This window comes from Budorcas taxicolor, chromosome 16 (assembly GCF_023091745.1).
Source record: "Budorcas taxicolor isolate Tak-1 chromosome 16, Takin1.1, whole genome shotgun sequence".
NCBI classification, from domain to species: domain Eukaryota; kingdom Metazoa; phylum Chordata; class Mammalia; order Artiodactyla; family Bovidae; genus Budorcas; species Budorcas taxicolor.
The window spans coordinates 56563744-56582853 of record NC_068925.1 but is presented as its reverse complement, the minus strand read 5'-3'; the positions used below and the strand labels follow the sequence as shown (position 1 = coordinate 56582853).

The following is a 19110-nucleotide window of genomic DNA, read 5'->3' as shown; positions in this document are numbered from 1 at the left end:
GTCGGACACGACTGAGCGACTTCACTTCACTTCACTTGATTTCTTTCACCAGTGTTTTACAGTTTTCTATATATAGGTCTTTAGTTAGGTAGATATATTCCTAAGTCGGAGAAGGCAATGGCAACCCACTCCAGTACTCTTGCCTGGAAAATCCCATGGACGGAAGGGCATGGTAGGCTGCAGTCCATGGGGTCGCTAAGGGTCAGGCAAGACTGAGCGACTTCACTTTCACTTTTCACTTTCATGCATTGGAGAAGGAAATGGCAACACACTCCAGTGTTCTTGCCTGGAGAATCCCAGGGATGGGGGAGCCTGGTGGGCTGCCGTCTCTGGGGTCACACAGAGTCAGACACGACTGAAGCAACTTAGCAGCAGCAGCAGAAGCATTCCTAAGTATTTTATTCTTTTTGTTGCAATGGTGAATGGAATTGTTTCCTTAATTTCTATTTCTACTTTCTCATTATTAGTGTATAGGAATGCAAGGGATTTCTGTGTGTTGATTTTATATCCTGCAACTTTACCATATTCACTGATTAGCTCTAGTAATTTTCTGGTGGAGTCTTTAGGGCTTTCTATGTAGAGGATCAAGTCATCTGCAAACAGTGAGAGTTTTACTTCTTCTTTTCCAATTTGGATTCCTTTTATTTCTTTTTCTGCTCTGATTGCTGTGGCCAAAACTTCCAGAACTATGTTGAATAGTAGTGGTGAAAGTGGGCACCCTTGTCTTGTTTCTGACTTTAGGGGAAATGCTTTCAATTTTTCACCATTGAGGATAATGTTTGCTGTGGGTTTGTCATATATAGCTTTTATTATGTTGAGGTATGTTCCTTCTATTCCTGCTTTCTGGAGAGTTTTTATCATAAATGGATGTTGAATTTTGTCAAAGGCTTTCTCTGCATCTATTGAGATAATCATATGGTTTTTATTTTCAGTTTGTTAATGTGGTGAATTACATTGATTAATTTGCGGATATTGAAGAATCCTTGCATTCCTGGGATAAAGCCCACTTGGTCATGGTGTATGATCTTTTTAATGTGTTGTTGGATTCTGATTGCTAGAATTTTGTTAAGGATTTTTGCATCTATGTTCATCAGTGATATTGGCCTATAGTTTTCTTTCTTTGTGGCATCTTTGTCAGGTTTTGATATTAGGGTGATGGTGGCCTCATAGAATGAGTTTGGAAGTTTACCTTCCTCTGCAATTTTCTGGAAGAATTTGAGTAGGATAGGTGTTAGCTCTTCTCTAAATTTTTGGTAGAATTCAGCTGTGAAGCCGTCTGGACCTGGGCTTTTGTTTGCTGGAAGATTTCTGATTACAGTTTCAATTTCTGTGCTTGTGATGGGTCTGTTAAGATTTTCTATTTCCTCCTGGTTCAGTTTTGGAAAGTTGTACTTTTCTAAGAATTTGTCCATTTCTTCCACGTTGTCCATTTTATTGGCATATAATTGCTGATAGTAGTCTCTTATGATCCTTTGTATTTCTGTGTTGTCTGTTGTGATTTCTCCATTTTCATTTCTAATTTTGTTGATTTGATTTTTCTCCCTTTGTTTCTTGATGAGTCTGGCTAATGGTTTGTCAATTTTATTTATCCTTTCAAAGAACCAGCTTTTGGCTTTGTTGAGTTTCGCTATGGTCTCTTTTGTTTCTTTTGCATTTATTTCTGCCCTAATTTTTAAAATTTCTTTCCTTCTACTAATCCTGGGATTATCCATTTTTTTCCTTTTCTAGTTGCTTTAGGTGTAGAGTTAGGTTATTTATTTGACTTTTTTCTTGTTTCTTGAGGTATGCCTGTATTGCTATGAACTTTCCCCTTACCACTGCTTTTATAATGTCCCACAGGTTTTGGGTTGTTGTGTTTTCATTTTCATTCGTTTCTATGCATATTTTGATTTCTTTTTTGATTTCTTCTGTGATTTGTTGGTTATTCAGAAGCATGTTGTTCAGCCTGAATATGTTGGAATTTTTAATAGTTTTTCTCCTGTAATTGAGATCTAATCTTAATGCATTATGGTCAGAAAAGATGCTTGGAATGATTTCAATTTTTTTTGAATTTATCAAGGCTAGATTTATGGCCCAGGATGTGATCTATCCTGGAGAAGGTTCCGTGAGCACTTGAGAAAAAGGTGAAATTCATTGTTTTGGGGTGAAATGTCCTATAGATATCAATTAGGTCTAACTGGTCTATTGTATCATTTAAAGTTTGTGTTTCTTTGTTAATTTTCTGTTTAGTTGATCTATCCATAGGTGTGAGTGGGGTATTAAAGTCTCCCACTATTACTGTGTTATTGTTAATTTCCCCTTTCATACTTGTTAGCATTTGTCTTACATATTGCGGTGCTCCTATGTTGGGTGCACATATATTTATAATTGTTATATATTCTTCTGGGATTGATCAGGAGTAACCCCATTCTATCAAAAAGCTCATTTCCTACAAATAGACAAGGTGATAACAGACAACAGAACAGCTATGTAATTAAGCAATGCCCTGCCTCTCAACGAAACTAGTGTTGAACGTTATTTGACTAACATATAGCACTGAATCTTAAAAAAAATAAGCCAAAATCTACCTGGCTAAAGAAAAAGCAAATATCTACCTGGCTAAATCACATACAAAGTTTATTTTAGTTGTGGAAACTGAAAAGAAAATGTAACTGATTCCATAATTTCACTTCTCAAATATTCACTAAATTTCATTTGATCATTAAAAAAAACCCAATTTAAACATTTCCCCTTGAGACTGTCCAGTAATTATAATTACAGTACATTCCACTAAAATAGGGTAAAATCTTTTCTTTAGCTACATGTTTTATTAAAAGCCATCTGCTACAATAATACACTGGAGAACAGAAAGAAGACAGGCTTTACTCTGAGCAGTACTAATAACCTGACAATAAACACAGTGAAGCTTTATCTGTTCATACAATGCTCAAGAAAGCAGAGAACTTGCAGAATCTTAACACAGGCCACTCTTACTGTTGTTTTTTATTTATATTCCAAAAAATATTTTTTGGCAGCAACTACCAAACTACCAACTACTTGCAGCTTTGCCCTTTTTACTCGCTGACAGAGGTTTAAGCATATGCTTTCTGTACTATGTCAAATTAGACTTCTTCTTTGCAAGTTTTACTGTTTTGTACTTTGCCAGTAGATGGTATTTTTCAGTTCACTGATTATAAAAATGAATGTGCATTACCATCCTAGCACAATACCTGATACACAATAGGTACTCATTTACCAAATAGATACTATAAAATTACTAGTTCAAATTCTATTATTTCAACTCTAGGTACATCAACCAATTATGATGATTACATCAACTCTAGGTATGTCAATTAAATATAAATATCCATTTTGATATGACAAATTTTCTGAGGTTTTTCACTTCACATATTTATTCTAAGAAGAATAAACTTGTATTATGTTCTTTTCATTTTACCAGGGGATAAACACTGACCCATTAGTAGTGGATGTAGTTAGCCAACTGTGGTGGAAGTGAAGGAAGGAAGGAGCACACTGACTTCACTTCCTAAGGCTTCCAGGATAATCCAAGATAAGTCACTAAAGGGCACTTGAATCATTATGTAAGCTACTCCTACACTCTACTCCCTCCCCTATCCCACTCAGACATATTAAATTCCCACCTCAGGTATCAACTTCCCCATGAAGTCTTCCCTGACTCACCCAAGCAGAGCTGCCACCACCTCTTTCATACTCCACATACTTGGTTAAAATACCTGTTATAACCTGTATCATCATATATTTGATCTATCTGCATATAGGTCTGGCTTTCCCTAGGCCATGCTACTCAAAGCTATAAGGCCCCTTTTGTCTACACAGGCTTAGAAACCACACATGGCATGGCCCATAAAAGATGCTCAATAATGAGTTACTGAATGAGTGAATTAATAAGTGAATGACACTTTATCTGCCTTGCAGTCTTGATTACATCATATAGCCATCAGGAGTGATTTTTAGAGAATATCATTTAATTTTATGATATACTGGAATATGTATAATGACTAAATAATAATTCATATAATCATTATAAAGCCAAGTTTAAAGATTCAAACATCCCATGATATTCACTAGCCACAAGGAAAGAAAAACAAGACAAATCTGATTTTTCATACTTGTAAACAGATTAATGCTTAATTCTATCAGCTGTTGTTCATACCATATGTTCTCATGAAAACTATATGACTGGAAGTTGACTAACACTAAAGTAGCAGTATACACTGATACAAATATCCATTATTACTAATATCATACATTCATATCTTAAATACACACTATATGCCAAGCACTTTATCATTTTACTTAATTCCCACAACAATTCTAGTAGGTACTACTATTATCTGTGCTTTACAAATGATGAAGCTGAGGCTTATAAAGTTGAGATAACATCTCAAGATCACAAGTTAATACATGGCAGGGGTGAGACTCAAATTCAGGTCAATCTAGCACTAGGATTTAAATCCTTTAAAAAGAAATTGTGTGTGTGCACATATATAAAAACACTTCTTAGAGAAAAGATTCACTTGGAAAAAAACAAATTTAAGTGAGAGAAGGAAATGGCTTATGATAACATTACTTCTGAAAGCTTATCAATTAAAAGCTTATTTTAACAAAATATAAAGTATGAATGTTATCAATTAGATCACTTATACAAAAAAGAAGAGAATTATAGTCTAATATTTGCAATGTTATATAAACAGTAATCAGCAGACTTGATAAACTATCGATAGTAATTACAAAAATTATACATACATTTCTGTAAAGCTACATAACATGCAGATTGCCCTTAAACATCCACAATCTTCCCCATGTCAAATGGCCCATAATGTGTGAAAATGTTGTCATTACTCAGTGGCTCGTAAAGCCAGCAATTAAGATTTAAATCTGGACTTCCCTGGTGGTACAATGGACAAGAATCTGCCTGCCAATGCAGGGGACACAGGTTCAATCCCTGCTCTGGGAAGATTCCACGTACTCTGCAGCAACTAAGCCCATGCACCACAGCTATTGAGCCTGTGAGCTGCAAGTACTAAAGCCTACACACCTAGAGCCTGAGCTCCGCAACAAGAGAAGCCACCACAGTGGGAAGCCCGTGTACCACAACAACGAGAACAAAGATCCACTGTAACCAAAATTAAAAAAAATTTGTTTTAATATTTAACCCTAATCTTTGAAGCTCTAAATTCTTTTTGTTTCTATAAAGAGCAGCAAGGTTACAATCCTTTCATTGTCCTTTCAGATCACCTCAATATTATGAAGAATGCTAATTTAATAGAAATAATAAGAAATCTCAATGATAAGCAATAAAGAACTTATACTTCCAGAACTATGTGGTAGAAGTCTGCCACTGATCCATCCACAGTGTCAGTGTCCTCAGCCTCTGGCAGAAACCATGTAGCAGCAGACAGTGGTTGAAGCCTCACGTCGACTTTAGGAAAGATGTGTGAACACCCACTTGAAAAGGGATGGGTTGAAGTTAGGCGATTTCAGCTTTTCTGTTACTGATTCTATAAACTACTGACCCAGCAATCCCACTGCTGGGCATATACACCGAGGAAACCAGAATTGAAAGAGACACATGTACCCCAATGTTCATCGCAGCACAGTTTATAATAGCCAGGACATGGAAGCAACCTAGATGTCCATCAGCAGATGAATGGATAAGAAAGTGGTGGTACACATACACAATGGAGTATTACTCAGCCATTAAAAAGAATACATTTGAATCAGTTCTAATGAGGTGGATGGAACTGGAGCTATTATACAGAGTGAAGTAAGCCAGAAAGAAAAACACCAATATAGTATACTAACACATATATATGGAATTTAGAAAGATGGTAATGATAACCCTGTATATGAGACAGCAAAAGAGACACAGATGTATAGAACAGTCTTTTGGACTCTGTGGGAGAGGGAGAGGGTGGAATGATTTGGGAGAATGGCATTGAAACATGTATAATATCATACATGAAAGGAATCGCCAGTCCAGGTTCAATGCATGATACTGGATGCTTGGGGCTGGTGCACTGAGACGACCCAGAGGGATGGTACGGGGAGGAAGGAGGGAGGGGGGTTCAGGATGGGGAACACGTGTATACCTGTGGCAGACTTCATGTTGATGTATGGCAAAACCAATACAATATTGTAATTAACCTCCAATTAAAATAAATTCTTTAAAAAAAGAAATGTTCTATCATATGGAAAGTTTATACATGTTTTTTGCTATAAACAGAATTCCTCAAGTAAACTAAAATCTAATATCCATACAATGATTAGCATAAAGTAGAGAAAAGGGGATAATACTGCTTGTATTTCTTTAACTTTTTATTACCCTTAATGATTAATGATGAGGAAAATACAGAGAAAGAGTTTTCCCTTCCAAAGGATCTTTAAAAGACAAAACATAAGAATGCCCTGTCCCTTTCACGTCTATTTTAGAGTTTTCTACTTTATGGATTCACATACTAACTCTGCTATTTAGTAACTGTGGGTCTCTCAAACTCTCTGAACCCCCCATCTCATCGATGGTAAAAATGGGAGTGCCATCGCTGAAGGTGTCAGGTTCACCTGGAAAGGGCATATGAAAGCACTAGACATAATAACCATCCCACTTTCCACTGGTTGTCTCAGCAAGTATGTTTTAGCATCTGCTAGAGGGCAGTCCTAGTGTTAAGATTACAGCAGTGAGCAAATCCATTTGCAGTCCTTGCTGACCTAAAGTTGATGGTGAAGAATGCCCTGTGGCTCATACTGAGTTTCCTACAGCCTCTGACCATGGCAGAACTTTTCACAACTCTGTGTCTTTGGGTATGGCATTGCCTCAGCCTAAACATACCCTCCTGTTCTTGGCTCCTGGGCAAAAGAGTTGGCTGCTCCAGTTTCTATGCTCCCCTATCACCTTGTTCATATCTCTGTCACAGAACTTAACCATGTCATCACCATTCCTCTGCCTTCCAGACTGACTTCCCTGCTGGACTGTGCATTTCTACTAGATAAGATACCGGTGTTACTCTTCACACAGAAAACACCTGCATGTTGAATAAACTGAAGGATGAATCAGTGGCACAAGTACATAAAAGTGGTTACACATATTTCATTTTCCTTCTTTCTCTTTATTTCTCAGGAGGATGTCCTTAATCTACACAGATATCACGAACCCATAGTAATCTCCATATTTCCTTCTTTTCCATGCTACTCGTTTAACATTGAAACATACACTGCTTTATAATTTTTCTCATCCCCTATCACTAGTGAGTGCTTACCATGTATTAGGCATGCTCTGAGTGCTTTATGTAAACTACTTATTATCTTATTCAATCCTCCCAATTCTATACAATATGCATTATTAAGACCACTTTATAAATGAGATAAAGGATAATTAAGGAATTTGCCCAAGGTCACGAGCTAGTAACCAGCAGAGCTTGAAATCTGAACCCATGGTCTCCCGCCAGTTGTTCAGTCGCTGTCGTGTCTGACTCTTTGTGACCCCATGGACTGCAGCACACCAGGCTTCCCTTCCTTCGCTATTTCCTGGAGTGCGCTCAAACTACGTCCACTGAGCTGCTGATGTCATCCAACCATCTCATCCTCCCTCCAGAGTAAGCACCATTTCCTCCCAAAGTGGAGTTATAGCTTTCACTAAGGCAAGTTGTACCTAAAAGTTCCCTGATCCTGGCACTGGAGTTAACATAATTTCTCCATGATTTAGATGGATCGGCTCATCTGGCTTGTTCTGTTTGGTCCTCAGCTCCAGATTAAGGTTATCAGTTAGTCTGCAGCTCCTGTCCTGGTTCATCTTAAATCTGTCTAGAGTTTTTCATCCTTTTTAAAACTTTGGTCCCTAAAGTCTTTTTCCTATCAGTCAAAAAGGCTGGCAAAGTGCTTTAATCAACTAAAAGCACACTGTGACAGCTCCCTTCCCTGAGGCAAAGGTTGATATGCTAATATGATGGAGTCACAAAATCAAGCATATTTCAGGGCTTGGTCAGGTATTACAATGTATGAAGAACAGAAAGCAAGTAATAAAGAGTAAGAATAGTATGTCTATGAAACAGGAAGTACAAGGTTGAGTGAGCAACGGATACTATTCTTTAATGTATTATACTGACGATTACACAAAGCAGATGACAGGCTGGATCCAGTCTGCTGGCTATATGCCATCTCACCTGGGAAGACTGCTTCAGAATGTGATTTGTTTTTTCAAAGAGTGAACTAGCACACTAATACTAAAGGATGAGATGATAAACAGACTAGTTTTTCTACTAAGAGCCCAATCACCTTTTCCTTCTTCCCTGTATTATCTGATATATTTGGGAGGGATTTTAGCAAGTTTATTTGTTCAAGCTGAACCAGTTCATTAACTAACCTTGAAATCTTGCCATTCCCTTAATAAGAGAGAAGAGATTAATGGGACCAAAAGAAAATACTACCAGCTTTGGACTAAACACGCAGGCACTTCTTACTGAAAATCCTCTATATGCATTCAACACCGAAGTGCATTCTTAATGTTCTTGGCTACAAACACTTGCTGTCTGATTTCTACCCGAAAGCATAGAGAAAGAACAATACTGTCATTATTCATCTTATTTTTATTATGTTTGGCTATCAAGCAAGGAAGACAACGAAGTTAAATATACCACTGTACTTCCTCTCACAGAAATGTTATGACTTGAGAGCCTGAATAAAGGCACATGATCAGAGCCACACATTTCTGCATTGTTTATATGAAAATGCTTTTGATAAATGGCAGTGTTATTGATAGAAATATTAATAACATTAAAATTTTTATGTGGTCATTGATTTGTAAACCAAAGGTGAAAATATTTATTATACTATCTTTAAATTATACATTATTAGTCAATCTCAAATGGTGATTAGTAAACATTTGCTGTCCTAAAATAAGCTACTAGGCTTAGTTCATAATAAATTATTCCACAACAAAGCTCAATCACTGTCACTATCAATAGGCAGGTATTGCAGAGAAAGGCAGGTGTCTACCTAGTATTGAGTCTCTCTTTCTTATTAATAAACTCGTATTTCAGTGGATGAACAGGAGTTGCAACATACCACTTTAACAAAATTAAAGGAAGCAAATAAAATTAAATAACAAGGAAATTAAGTGGAAGTTGTTTGGGGGTTTAAGGAAAAGCTCTTTATAAGGGTGACACACCTGGTCCAGATATGCCAAAGAGTTCTAGATTCAAGGAAAGTTCAGGCTCATGGAAGGTAACCTTTAAACACTTGGAATCTCCCAAATGACAGGGGAATTTTTGTCATTCATGGTGGAACCCACCAATCACCTCTTACAATTTATGCTTACATTTTGGGTGACTCATGGAAGGACCATAGACAGTTTATTCTAAGAAGAGGACTAAGCATGGGAGCTGGCCAAGCCAAAAAGACCAATCATTAACTAGAGGATAGGGGTGTTGAGCCAGGTGATTTCAATCCAATCTCAGTGGAGAGAAGAAGACTAAAAACTTAGTTCAACCAAATGGTTGGCAATGATTCAATCAATCACCCATACATGTGATTAACTATATATATAAAGATTAACTATACATATAGTCAAGTGAAGTCGCTCAGTCATGTCTGACTCTTTGCAACCCCATGGACTGTAGCCTGCCAGGCTCCTCTGTCCATGGGATTTTTCAGGCAAGAATACTGGAGTGGGGTGCCATTGCCTTCTCCAGGGGATCTTCCCAACCCAGAGATCGAACCCAGGTCTCCTGCATTGTAGGCAGATGCTTTTACCATCTAAGCCACCAGGGAAGTCTCTAACTATATATATTAAGAAATCCCAATAAAAATTCTGGACACCAAAGCTTGCTGAAATGCCTAGGTTAGTGATACACACTACTACAGGTTGATGCTGGGAAGTTAAGGTGTCCCTGAGAGTTGGACTGTGAAGAAGGCTGAGCACCGAAGAATTGATGCTTTTGAACTGTGGTGTTGGAGAAGATTCTTGAGAGTCCCTTGGACTGCAAGGAGATCCAACCAGTCCATTCTGAAGGAGATCAGCCCTGGGATTTCTTTGGAGGGAATGGAGCTGAAGCTGAAGCTCCAGTACTTTGGCCACCTCATGTGAAGAGCTGACTCATTGGAAAAGACTCTGATGCTGGGAGGGATTGGGGGCAGGAGGAGAGGGGTACGACAGAGGATGAGATGGCTGGATGGCATCACTGACTTGATGGACGTGAGTCTGAGTGAACTCCAGGAGTTGGTGATGGACAGGGAGGCCTGGCGTGCTGCGATTCATGGGGTCGCAAAGAGTTGGACACGACTGAGTGACTGAACTGAATGTAAGCTTCCTTGGAACCCTAACAGTTACAGATTCTTTCCAATGTATCTCTTCCTTTGGTGGACTCTAATTTTTATCTGATGTATATCTTTTTGCTTTTAAAAAAAGAAAACGTGTAATCCTAACACTTTGCTACATGCCTAGGGGAGTTTATTCAGTTCAGTCGCTCAGTCGTGTCCGACTCTTTGCAACCCCATGAATTGTAGGAGTTTATGGGGACCCCCAAATTTGTAGCCATCTAGTATAAAGTGAGAATGGCACCGGGGATCCCCAACCTTGCAGCTCATTTCAGAAATCTTGGGCAGAACTTGGCAGTATCGAGGACTATTCCTTTAACCTCAAGTTTGGATGCTTTTGTCTTTCCTTTCCTCTTTACTGGACACAATACGATGTAAAGAAGTCATTTGAGACAACAAGGTGACAAGCATAGACCAAATATATCAGACAGAGTTCAGTCAGGGACACAGAACCTGTTCTAAACATTTCAAAATGGATTAATGCAAGGACTTGGTCCTTAAACACTGGACCAAAAGATAGGGAACATCAATGCTAGCTTATAGGTCTACCACAACTATAGTCCAAAGAATCAGGAGGTTGCCACTGCTAATCAAGATAGGAAACTGAAGGGAAAAGGAACACAGAATGAAGGCGGGAGATTCATAAGGGAATGTCCAGAGCAGATGAAAATCTCATAAGTGGCAAAGGCCAGGCATCTGCCTACTACTGCCAAAGAAAAACAATATGGCTTTTTCCTCCCTCCAGTCTTCACAGGCAGAAAGTAAACCACTGTCAGAATTCCAGAGTGAAAGGAGTCTGGGAATGTTTTATTCAATGAAAACATTTATGTCATTCTGTCTCTTGGATCTTCTTCCTGAAAACTGTATATTCAAAACCATCATAGTGCTTAGTATATATTTATAAGTATATGCTTAGTAAAGCTTTTATCACACATAAAAACGTATATAGTCAGGAGTTTATAAACAATATTGTGTCAGACTATTTTCATTTTTATCCCAAAGTTTGAAATCTTAAAAGGTATGAATTAACAAACCCTCTTAGCAGAGAAAGGAATATGACAGTAGCTGCTGCTGCTGCTGCTGCTGCTGCTAAGTCGCTTCAGTCGTGTCCGACTCTGTGCGACCCCATAGGCAGCAGCCCACAAGGCTCCCCCGTCCCTGGGATTCTCCAGGCAAGAACGCTGGAGTTGCTACCCCACAAATAGTCATTAAAAGTATACAATTTCTTACTCATAGGAAAAAGTGATTTGATGCCAAGAGTTATGGTTTCTGGACATTTTTGCTCAGATGGGTATCATTAATAAAAATGTCTGAGCATAAACTTTCAATATATGTATATTTATTATTTATGTTTATTATTCACAAGTGCTACTGTACTGATAAAAATACTATAAAGCATAGAAACAGACTATGAAAAAGATTTTTTTAATGAAAAATGTTTGCTTAACAAAAATACTACAAAAATATTATTCAATATAAAATATGGGTAATTTAATTTTTTTATTTTCTGTAATTTTTCTATAAAGATAAACTTTATATGACATAATATTCAGCAAAGTGTATAATTCACTGGTTTTTAGTATATTCACAATGGTGAGAAACTGTCACGTCTAATGCCAGAATATTTCCATCATCCCAAAACGGAACCTCAAATCTGTTAGCAGTCACTCCCAATTCCTCCCCTCCTCCATACCCTGACAAACAGTAGTCTATTTTCTGTCTCCATAGACATATCTATTCTGAATATTTCACATGGACAGAATCATACACTACGACTCCTTATCTTTTAATATGTTTGTCAAGCAATTTATGACATGACAGTTTGAAAACATTCCCAAATCAGTTTTTTGATTCATGGTTTTAATCATGAGCATATCTGGAAAACACTAACACAGAGCAGAGGCGCATTTGTTTCAGTCCCACCCATCGACCATTTTGATGAAATACAGCTAGGCGATTCCTCATTTTCTCAAAGTATTCTTAAGAAATCAGAAGGCAGTGAATTTTTATATTTCTAACAATCAGTCTCAAATTTCCTGCAACTACTTGCACAAGATTTAAATGTTCTTGAAATTTATGATTCCAGATTTCAAAGAAAGAAAATGGTAAGAGTTTTTTAATAATACAGACATGCAGTTTTCAATCACAAAAATCACAGTGATGTTCAAATTGCCAAATGTTTCAAACACCCTTTCCTATAACATGAATTTATTTCCCAAAGTAGTTGCTTTGTCATCTGTTATCATAATATTAGTTTTCGACTGAAGGAAAAGAGTAGTGTGTTTCTCTTTTTTAATATCTTGATATGTAGCATCCTGTGACATCAATCTTTGTAAACCATTCATCTATCCTATGAAGATTAGAACTAGATAACCTGTAAATCCACCTAACCTAATGCATGCAAACTGCAAGAAAACTGAATATTCTAAAAGTGAATACATGAGTGTGAGCACCACTGTTATTTTATTCCAAAGTGTGCAAGTCCCTTCTCCCCCCACCTCACTCCTGAACCACAAGGGATAAGTGGCCATTAGCCCCAAGGACTTAGTAAGGTACCACAGCATAGCAAATATGAGCATAGCTTAACATCATTTTGTATCTGCAATTTAAAATTGCAAATGGAACTTTAGATATCTCTGCCCCCAACATCAATGGATTATCTTGCACATTCCACTTCAGAAAATACTAATTACAAATGGTATAAAGGGTTGTTTAATATATTAATTGAGCAGTGACTGAATATACTAGGAACTCAGAAAATATCTGTGGAAGGATTGGAAGCAAAGAGGTAAGGGAGGGGAGAAGGAATTAGAGCGGCTAAAGAATTTTAAAAACTGATGTAGCCTGAGGAGTAAAATCTTACTGAACAAAAAAATTCCTTTATGAATAGAGATTTTCTTTAAAAAAAAAGGTTATCATTATTTTAAAATCATGATTTAGAGTAGATTAAGAAACTGGGAGGTAAGACCTAAGAAGAAAGCCTAGGAGCCAGGATTACCCATGTTCTAAAATCAGTTTTTTGGACATAAGCAGAGGAATTTACGTTGGAACCAAAGGCTCCTGACAGGATAAGGATCTGGGCAACTATCCACATCATCTACGTGTAAGGTTACATAAGCACAGATAGTCATAATTTCAAGTTAATTTGACTTTAAAATTATACTAGAGTACAATTATACTGTGTACAACTGTATATAAATCTCACACAGTAAGAAAGGTTAATTGAAAGTATTTGAAATATAAGTATATTCCAACATAGTAAATAGTTATAACAATCACTGAAATGAAAAAAATGAAAGCCAAGGCATTAAGTGTTCATAGATGACTACAGTCCATTGTTTATCACTATTCAACAAGAGTTCAGAACAAAAGGCAGACATAGTCACCAAACAATGCAGTATAGCTTTTCAAAAAGTTCAAAGCATTTATGACTTATTAGAGCTATGAAAACAGGATTTACTTAATATACTGTCACATGAGAGTAATATGAAAAGAGCTCCTACCTTTGTGATAAGAAGTCGGTACCTATCCAGCATCGCTTGGTTGTCATGGCAGCCTGCTAATAATTGCCATACCTCTGCCCTCAATGCTTCAGGAACACCACTCTTCACCAGAGTGGACAGCCCCTTTGGTCGTGCACCAAGGTTACTGTGCCTGAGAAAACAAGAAAATAAACCATTCATACTCCCTTCACCACTACTGACCTGCTGCTATTATGGAAAATATGTTAGTGAGTTTATATTAAAAAAAAAATGTGTAAGACTGAATCAGGAGGAAAATGGCAGGAAGTGGCATGAAATAATATTAGTAGTGTTTAAGTTTAGTAACATCTTCAACTTTTTTTCTTGATTGCATCTTGCTTATTAGTGAACCACATTATCCCACCCTCCTTCCTCTCATTTACTTTTTAAACATTCTATGAACTTACTCATAATAATGAATGTGTTAACTGTATATTCCCAGGCATCATTTCAAGGCATAAAAAGAGCCATTTGAATCCCCTGAGATGAATGTATGGTGTGTGTAGTAAGGGCTGGGGGCTAGGGATGCTGAGAGTGGATCAGAAAAGAGACCTATTACACCTTGACTATACTTCTAAATCCTGATCCAAAGAGCTTGCAAAAGGAAGAACCTAGCCCTTTCCTACAAACCTCATATGACCTATCCAACTCCCTAGCCACATACACTTAGCAGCTTTACCCATTCCCAAGGATGCTTAGAACATGAACAAAGACAAATACACTGTCATGAAGCCAGTTATCACACAGCAGGTATGCGACTCTGATCATCTGCCCAACTGAACCAAAAGTGAATTGTAGTTCCCAGCCTATGTCTGGAGAAGGCAGTGGCACCCCACTCCAGTACTCTTGCCTGGAAAATCCCATGGACGGAGGAGCCTGGTAGGCTGCAGTCCATGGGGTCGCTGAGAGTTGGACACGACTGAGCACTTTCACTTTCACTCTTCACTTTCATGCACTGGAGAAGGAAATGGCAACCCACTCCAGTGTTCTTGCCTTGAGAATCCCAGGGACGTGGGGAGCCTGGTGGGCTGCTGTCTATGGGGTTGCACAGAGTCGGACACGACTGAAGCAACTTAGCAGCAGCAGCCTATGCCTAGCTTGAACCTGGAGCTATGTTCCACACCATTTTGTTCAGACTTTATCTCTATTTTTATTTGCTGCTCACCTTTAATCTCTTAAGAGTTGATCTTAACTTAACCATCCAAACTTTAAAGATGTACTGTGGTTTGGTCTAACATCCCAGGTTTTTGCTTCAGGTTTTGAACCTGTGAAGTCATAGAAACCATATATCTATTTTCTAAAATTGGCCTCCTGCCTACTTTATCAAATTCTCCATCTTTACACTCTTCCAAATGCAGCCCAGACCTCAGCTTTGGCATGTCCTTCACTTGAAAATTTGTTTCAAGCTTTGCCCATACTCTCATAACCCGACTATCTCGGAAAAATTGTAACAATTTCTGTAACTCGAAAGTTCAAGTAAACTCATTCCATTAATATCTTTAATAAACCATCAAATTTATGACCATTCTGCTTTCTTTCAGCCTTTTAAGGGAAAACTTTTATATTGCTGAGTTAGAGAACCTAACGATACTGACAGGCTTGAAGCAAAACAGAGTAAAAAGAGGTAGAGCTTACACGATTTAACATGCCATGACACCATTAAAGAACCTTAATTATGCTGCTAAGTGAAGAAAGCATGTTTCAAAATAGCATATATGGTATTATTTAAAAAACACATTCTCTCTCTCACACTCTCTCCTTAACACATACTATTTTGAAACCTGCTTTTGACATGCATAGGGAAAAAATATGGAAGAATAAACAACAAAATATTTATGTAATGGAATTAAGAGAAAGTATTCCTTTATTTTTCTATACTGTTTGAAATATTTATAACGATCTTGAATCCTTTTATAATCATACACACAAAAAAGTCATTTCATGTCTTTAAATTTCTCCAGTGGACTTCAATTAAAAAATAAATTAATTTGGAAAAACACCATAACCAAATATGCTCCATAAAATACATCAAGTAGAGGCTTCCTTGGTGACTCAGTGGTAAAAAAAAAAATCTGCCTATCAATGCAGGATACAGGCGTTAGATCCATAGTCTGGGAAGATCTCATATGCCACTGAGCAACTAAGCCCACGTGCCACAATTATTGAGCCTGTGCTCTAGAGACCGTGCTCCATAACAAAAGAGGCTACGACAATGAGAATCCTGCACACCATAACTAGAGAGCAGCTCCTGCTCACCCCAACTAGAGAAAGCCCTCACAGCAATGAGACTGAGCACTGACCCCACAAACAATGAAAGAATTCAAAAAAAGAGTTGATTTTTATAAAAATGTGTCAGGTAGAAAGATTATTAACTATTCCTGATCAGACTTACACCTGAGTAAACTATATGACACATGGGTTTCCTTCCAGCTGCCTATTCTTCACTCTCCAACTGCATTTAAAATTAGCAAAGGAATGGTGCACCAAAGAGAGCCAGGAACAGTTTCATAAAAGGATCGTTTTTGTAATTTTATTATTTGAGTCTCATCACTGATGCAATGGACATGGACTTGGGCAAACTTCAGGAGATGGTGAGGGACAGGGAGGCCTGGCATGCTGCAGTCCATGGGGTTGCGAAGAGTCGGACACAACTGGGTGACTAAACAACAACAGCAACAACATACTTTTGAATAGGAAAAACACATGATTTGAGGGCTAGGTGAGTTTCTGAACTCCGTATAAAAAAAACTAACTAAAAACAACAGTGTGCCAAGGGCTAAGCTCATTTCTCATGAAATTAAATCCTGAATTATGAGTCCCATAATGAATAATAAAAGAGTAACTCAAAGTAATTAAATATACTACATGTACTACACAGTTATATGTGAACCGTGAACTTCCAGATGTTCAAGCTAGTTTTTGTAAAGGCAGAGGAACCAGAGATCAAATTGCCAACATGCGCTGGATCATTGAAAAAGCAAGACAGTTCCAGAAAAACATCTATTTCTGCTTTATTGACTATGCCAAAGCCTTTGACTGTGTGGATCACAATAAACTGTGGAAAATTCTTCAAGAGATGGGAATACCAGACCACCTGACCTGTCTCTTGAGAAATCTGTATGCAGGTCAGGAAGCAACAGTTAGAACTAGACATGGAACAACAGACTGGTTCCAAATAGGAAAAGGAGTACGTCAAGGCTGTATATTGTCACCCTGCTTATTTAACTTTTACACAGAGTACATCATGAGAAACACTGGGCTGGAGGAAGCACAAGGTTGAATCAAGACTGCTGGGAGAAATATCAATAACCTCAGATATGCAGATGGCACCACCCTTATGGCAGAAAGTGAAGAACTAAAGAGCCTCTTGATGAAAGTGAAAAAGGCGAGTAAAAAGTTGGCTTAAAGCTCAACATTCAGAAAACGAAGATCATGGCATCCGGTCCCATTACTTCATGGCAAATAGATGGGGAAACAGTGGAAACAGTGGCTGACTTTATTTTGGGGGGCTCCAAGATGACTGCAGATGGTGACTGCAGCCATGAAATTTAAAGATGCTTACTCCTTGGAAGAAAAGTTATGACCAACTTAGACAGCATATTAAAAAGCAGAGACACTACTTTGCCAACAAAGGTCTTTCTAGTCAAGGCTATGGTTTTTCCAGTGGTCATGCATGCATGTGAGAGTTGGACTATAAAAAAGCCTGAGCACCGAAGAATTGATGCTGTTAAACTGTGGTGTTGGAGAAGACTCTTGAGAGTCCCTTGGACTGCAAGGAGATCCAACCAGTCCATTCTAAAGATCAGTCCTGGGTATTCATTGGAAGGACTGATGTTGAAGCTGAAACTCCAATACTTTGGCCACCTGATGCAAAGAGCTGACTCACTGGAAAAGACTCTGATGCTGGGAGGGATTGGGGGCAGGAGGAGAAGAGGACAACAGAGGATGAGATGGTTGGATAGCATCATCGACTCAATGGACATGAGTTGGGGTAAACTCCAGGAGTTGATGATCGACAGGAAGGCCTGTGCTTGTGGTTCATAGGGTTACTAAGAATCGGACACAACTGAGTGACCGAACTGAACTGAACATGTTATACAAAGCTCAATGTCAGCACTGTGTATTTACAACTATTAAAACTCCCAATAAATATCTCCCACATAAAAGAAACCTTTTTATTCAACTCCACATAACACTCCAGATGTCATATTGTCTTCCCACCTTGCACATCACATTTCCCTAACAGATGACTGTACATTATCTCGACTTCTTCCCTCACACTCATTCCTCAGCTCAGTTCAGCATGGCTTCTCTCTTTTATCTAAGTAATACATGACCTCTCTCCATGCCACTAATTTCCAGAGACATTTTTCAGTCCTTCCACTGCTGACCATTTTGTTTCCTTGGCATCAGTGACAAAGCACTCTCTTTTCCCTCCTCACAAACCCAACTGCTGATTGATTCTCCTCTATTAAGGTGTTTCAAGCTGTCAATCTCTCCACTCTCCCTCAATGATCTAATTCTCTCCACTCTCTCATCTCTAGGCATTATTACCCGTCCCCACAAATTCTGAGCTCCAGAAATCAATATATTCAAATTTGAACTCATACTCTTTCTCCCTAAACCTGATCATTTTCCAGGGTGCCCTACCTCAGTGATTGTTACCACAATTCAACCAAATTAGAAACCTAGATGTTACTGTTCACATTACTCTCTATCCCATAATTTATTACTAATTTATCAAGAAATCTAATGCATTTTATTTTCCCGACCTCTCCAAAATCCTTGCACTCCGACCTCCACTGCCACCAATTCTACTCATTCTGCAACCTCTGTAATGACCTCCTAACTTCCACTCATCCTATTACCATGTATTTCCAATACAGCAGGAAAAATGAAGAGGAAAACAGCTTGATTAAATATCATATTGGCTCAAATTACTCTGCATAATCAATTATGTAAGATTCTGAATCTGAACTATCTCCTCTTACACAGGCATACACACACACATACACACGCAAACACACACCTTAAGGTTAACAGTCAACAGTCCCTAGTATACCTTTTACTGTAATATGATTCAACTCAACCAATATTCTAGCTTCTAGCTGGCCCTCGTCTATTTGGCCAGGCATAACAAAAAAGTCTTTTCTCCTCTCTTAAAAACCCAGGCACTATTTATCTTCATAGTGAAGTGAAAGTGGCTCACTTGTATTCAGCTCTTTGCAATGCCATGGACTGTAGCCTGTCAGGCTCC

The 19110-nt window shown here is 38.1% G+C and overlaps 1 protein-coding gene across 1 annotated transcript in view; it reads right to left on the bottom strand.

Moving 5' to 3' along the window:
• The window catches only part of RABGAP1L (RAB GTPase activating protein 1 like), a 718011-nt gene that overhangs the window by 482313 nt on the left and 216588 nt on the right, over window positions 1-19110 (bottom strand). The window contains exon 13 of the mRNA XM_052653672.1: window positions 13836-13986. Coding sequence (XP_052509632.1) covers window positions 13836-13986 — 151 coding nt within the window. The remainder of the gene's footprint in view (window positions 1-13835; window positions 13987-19110) is intronic.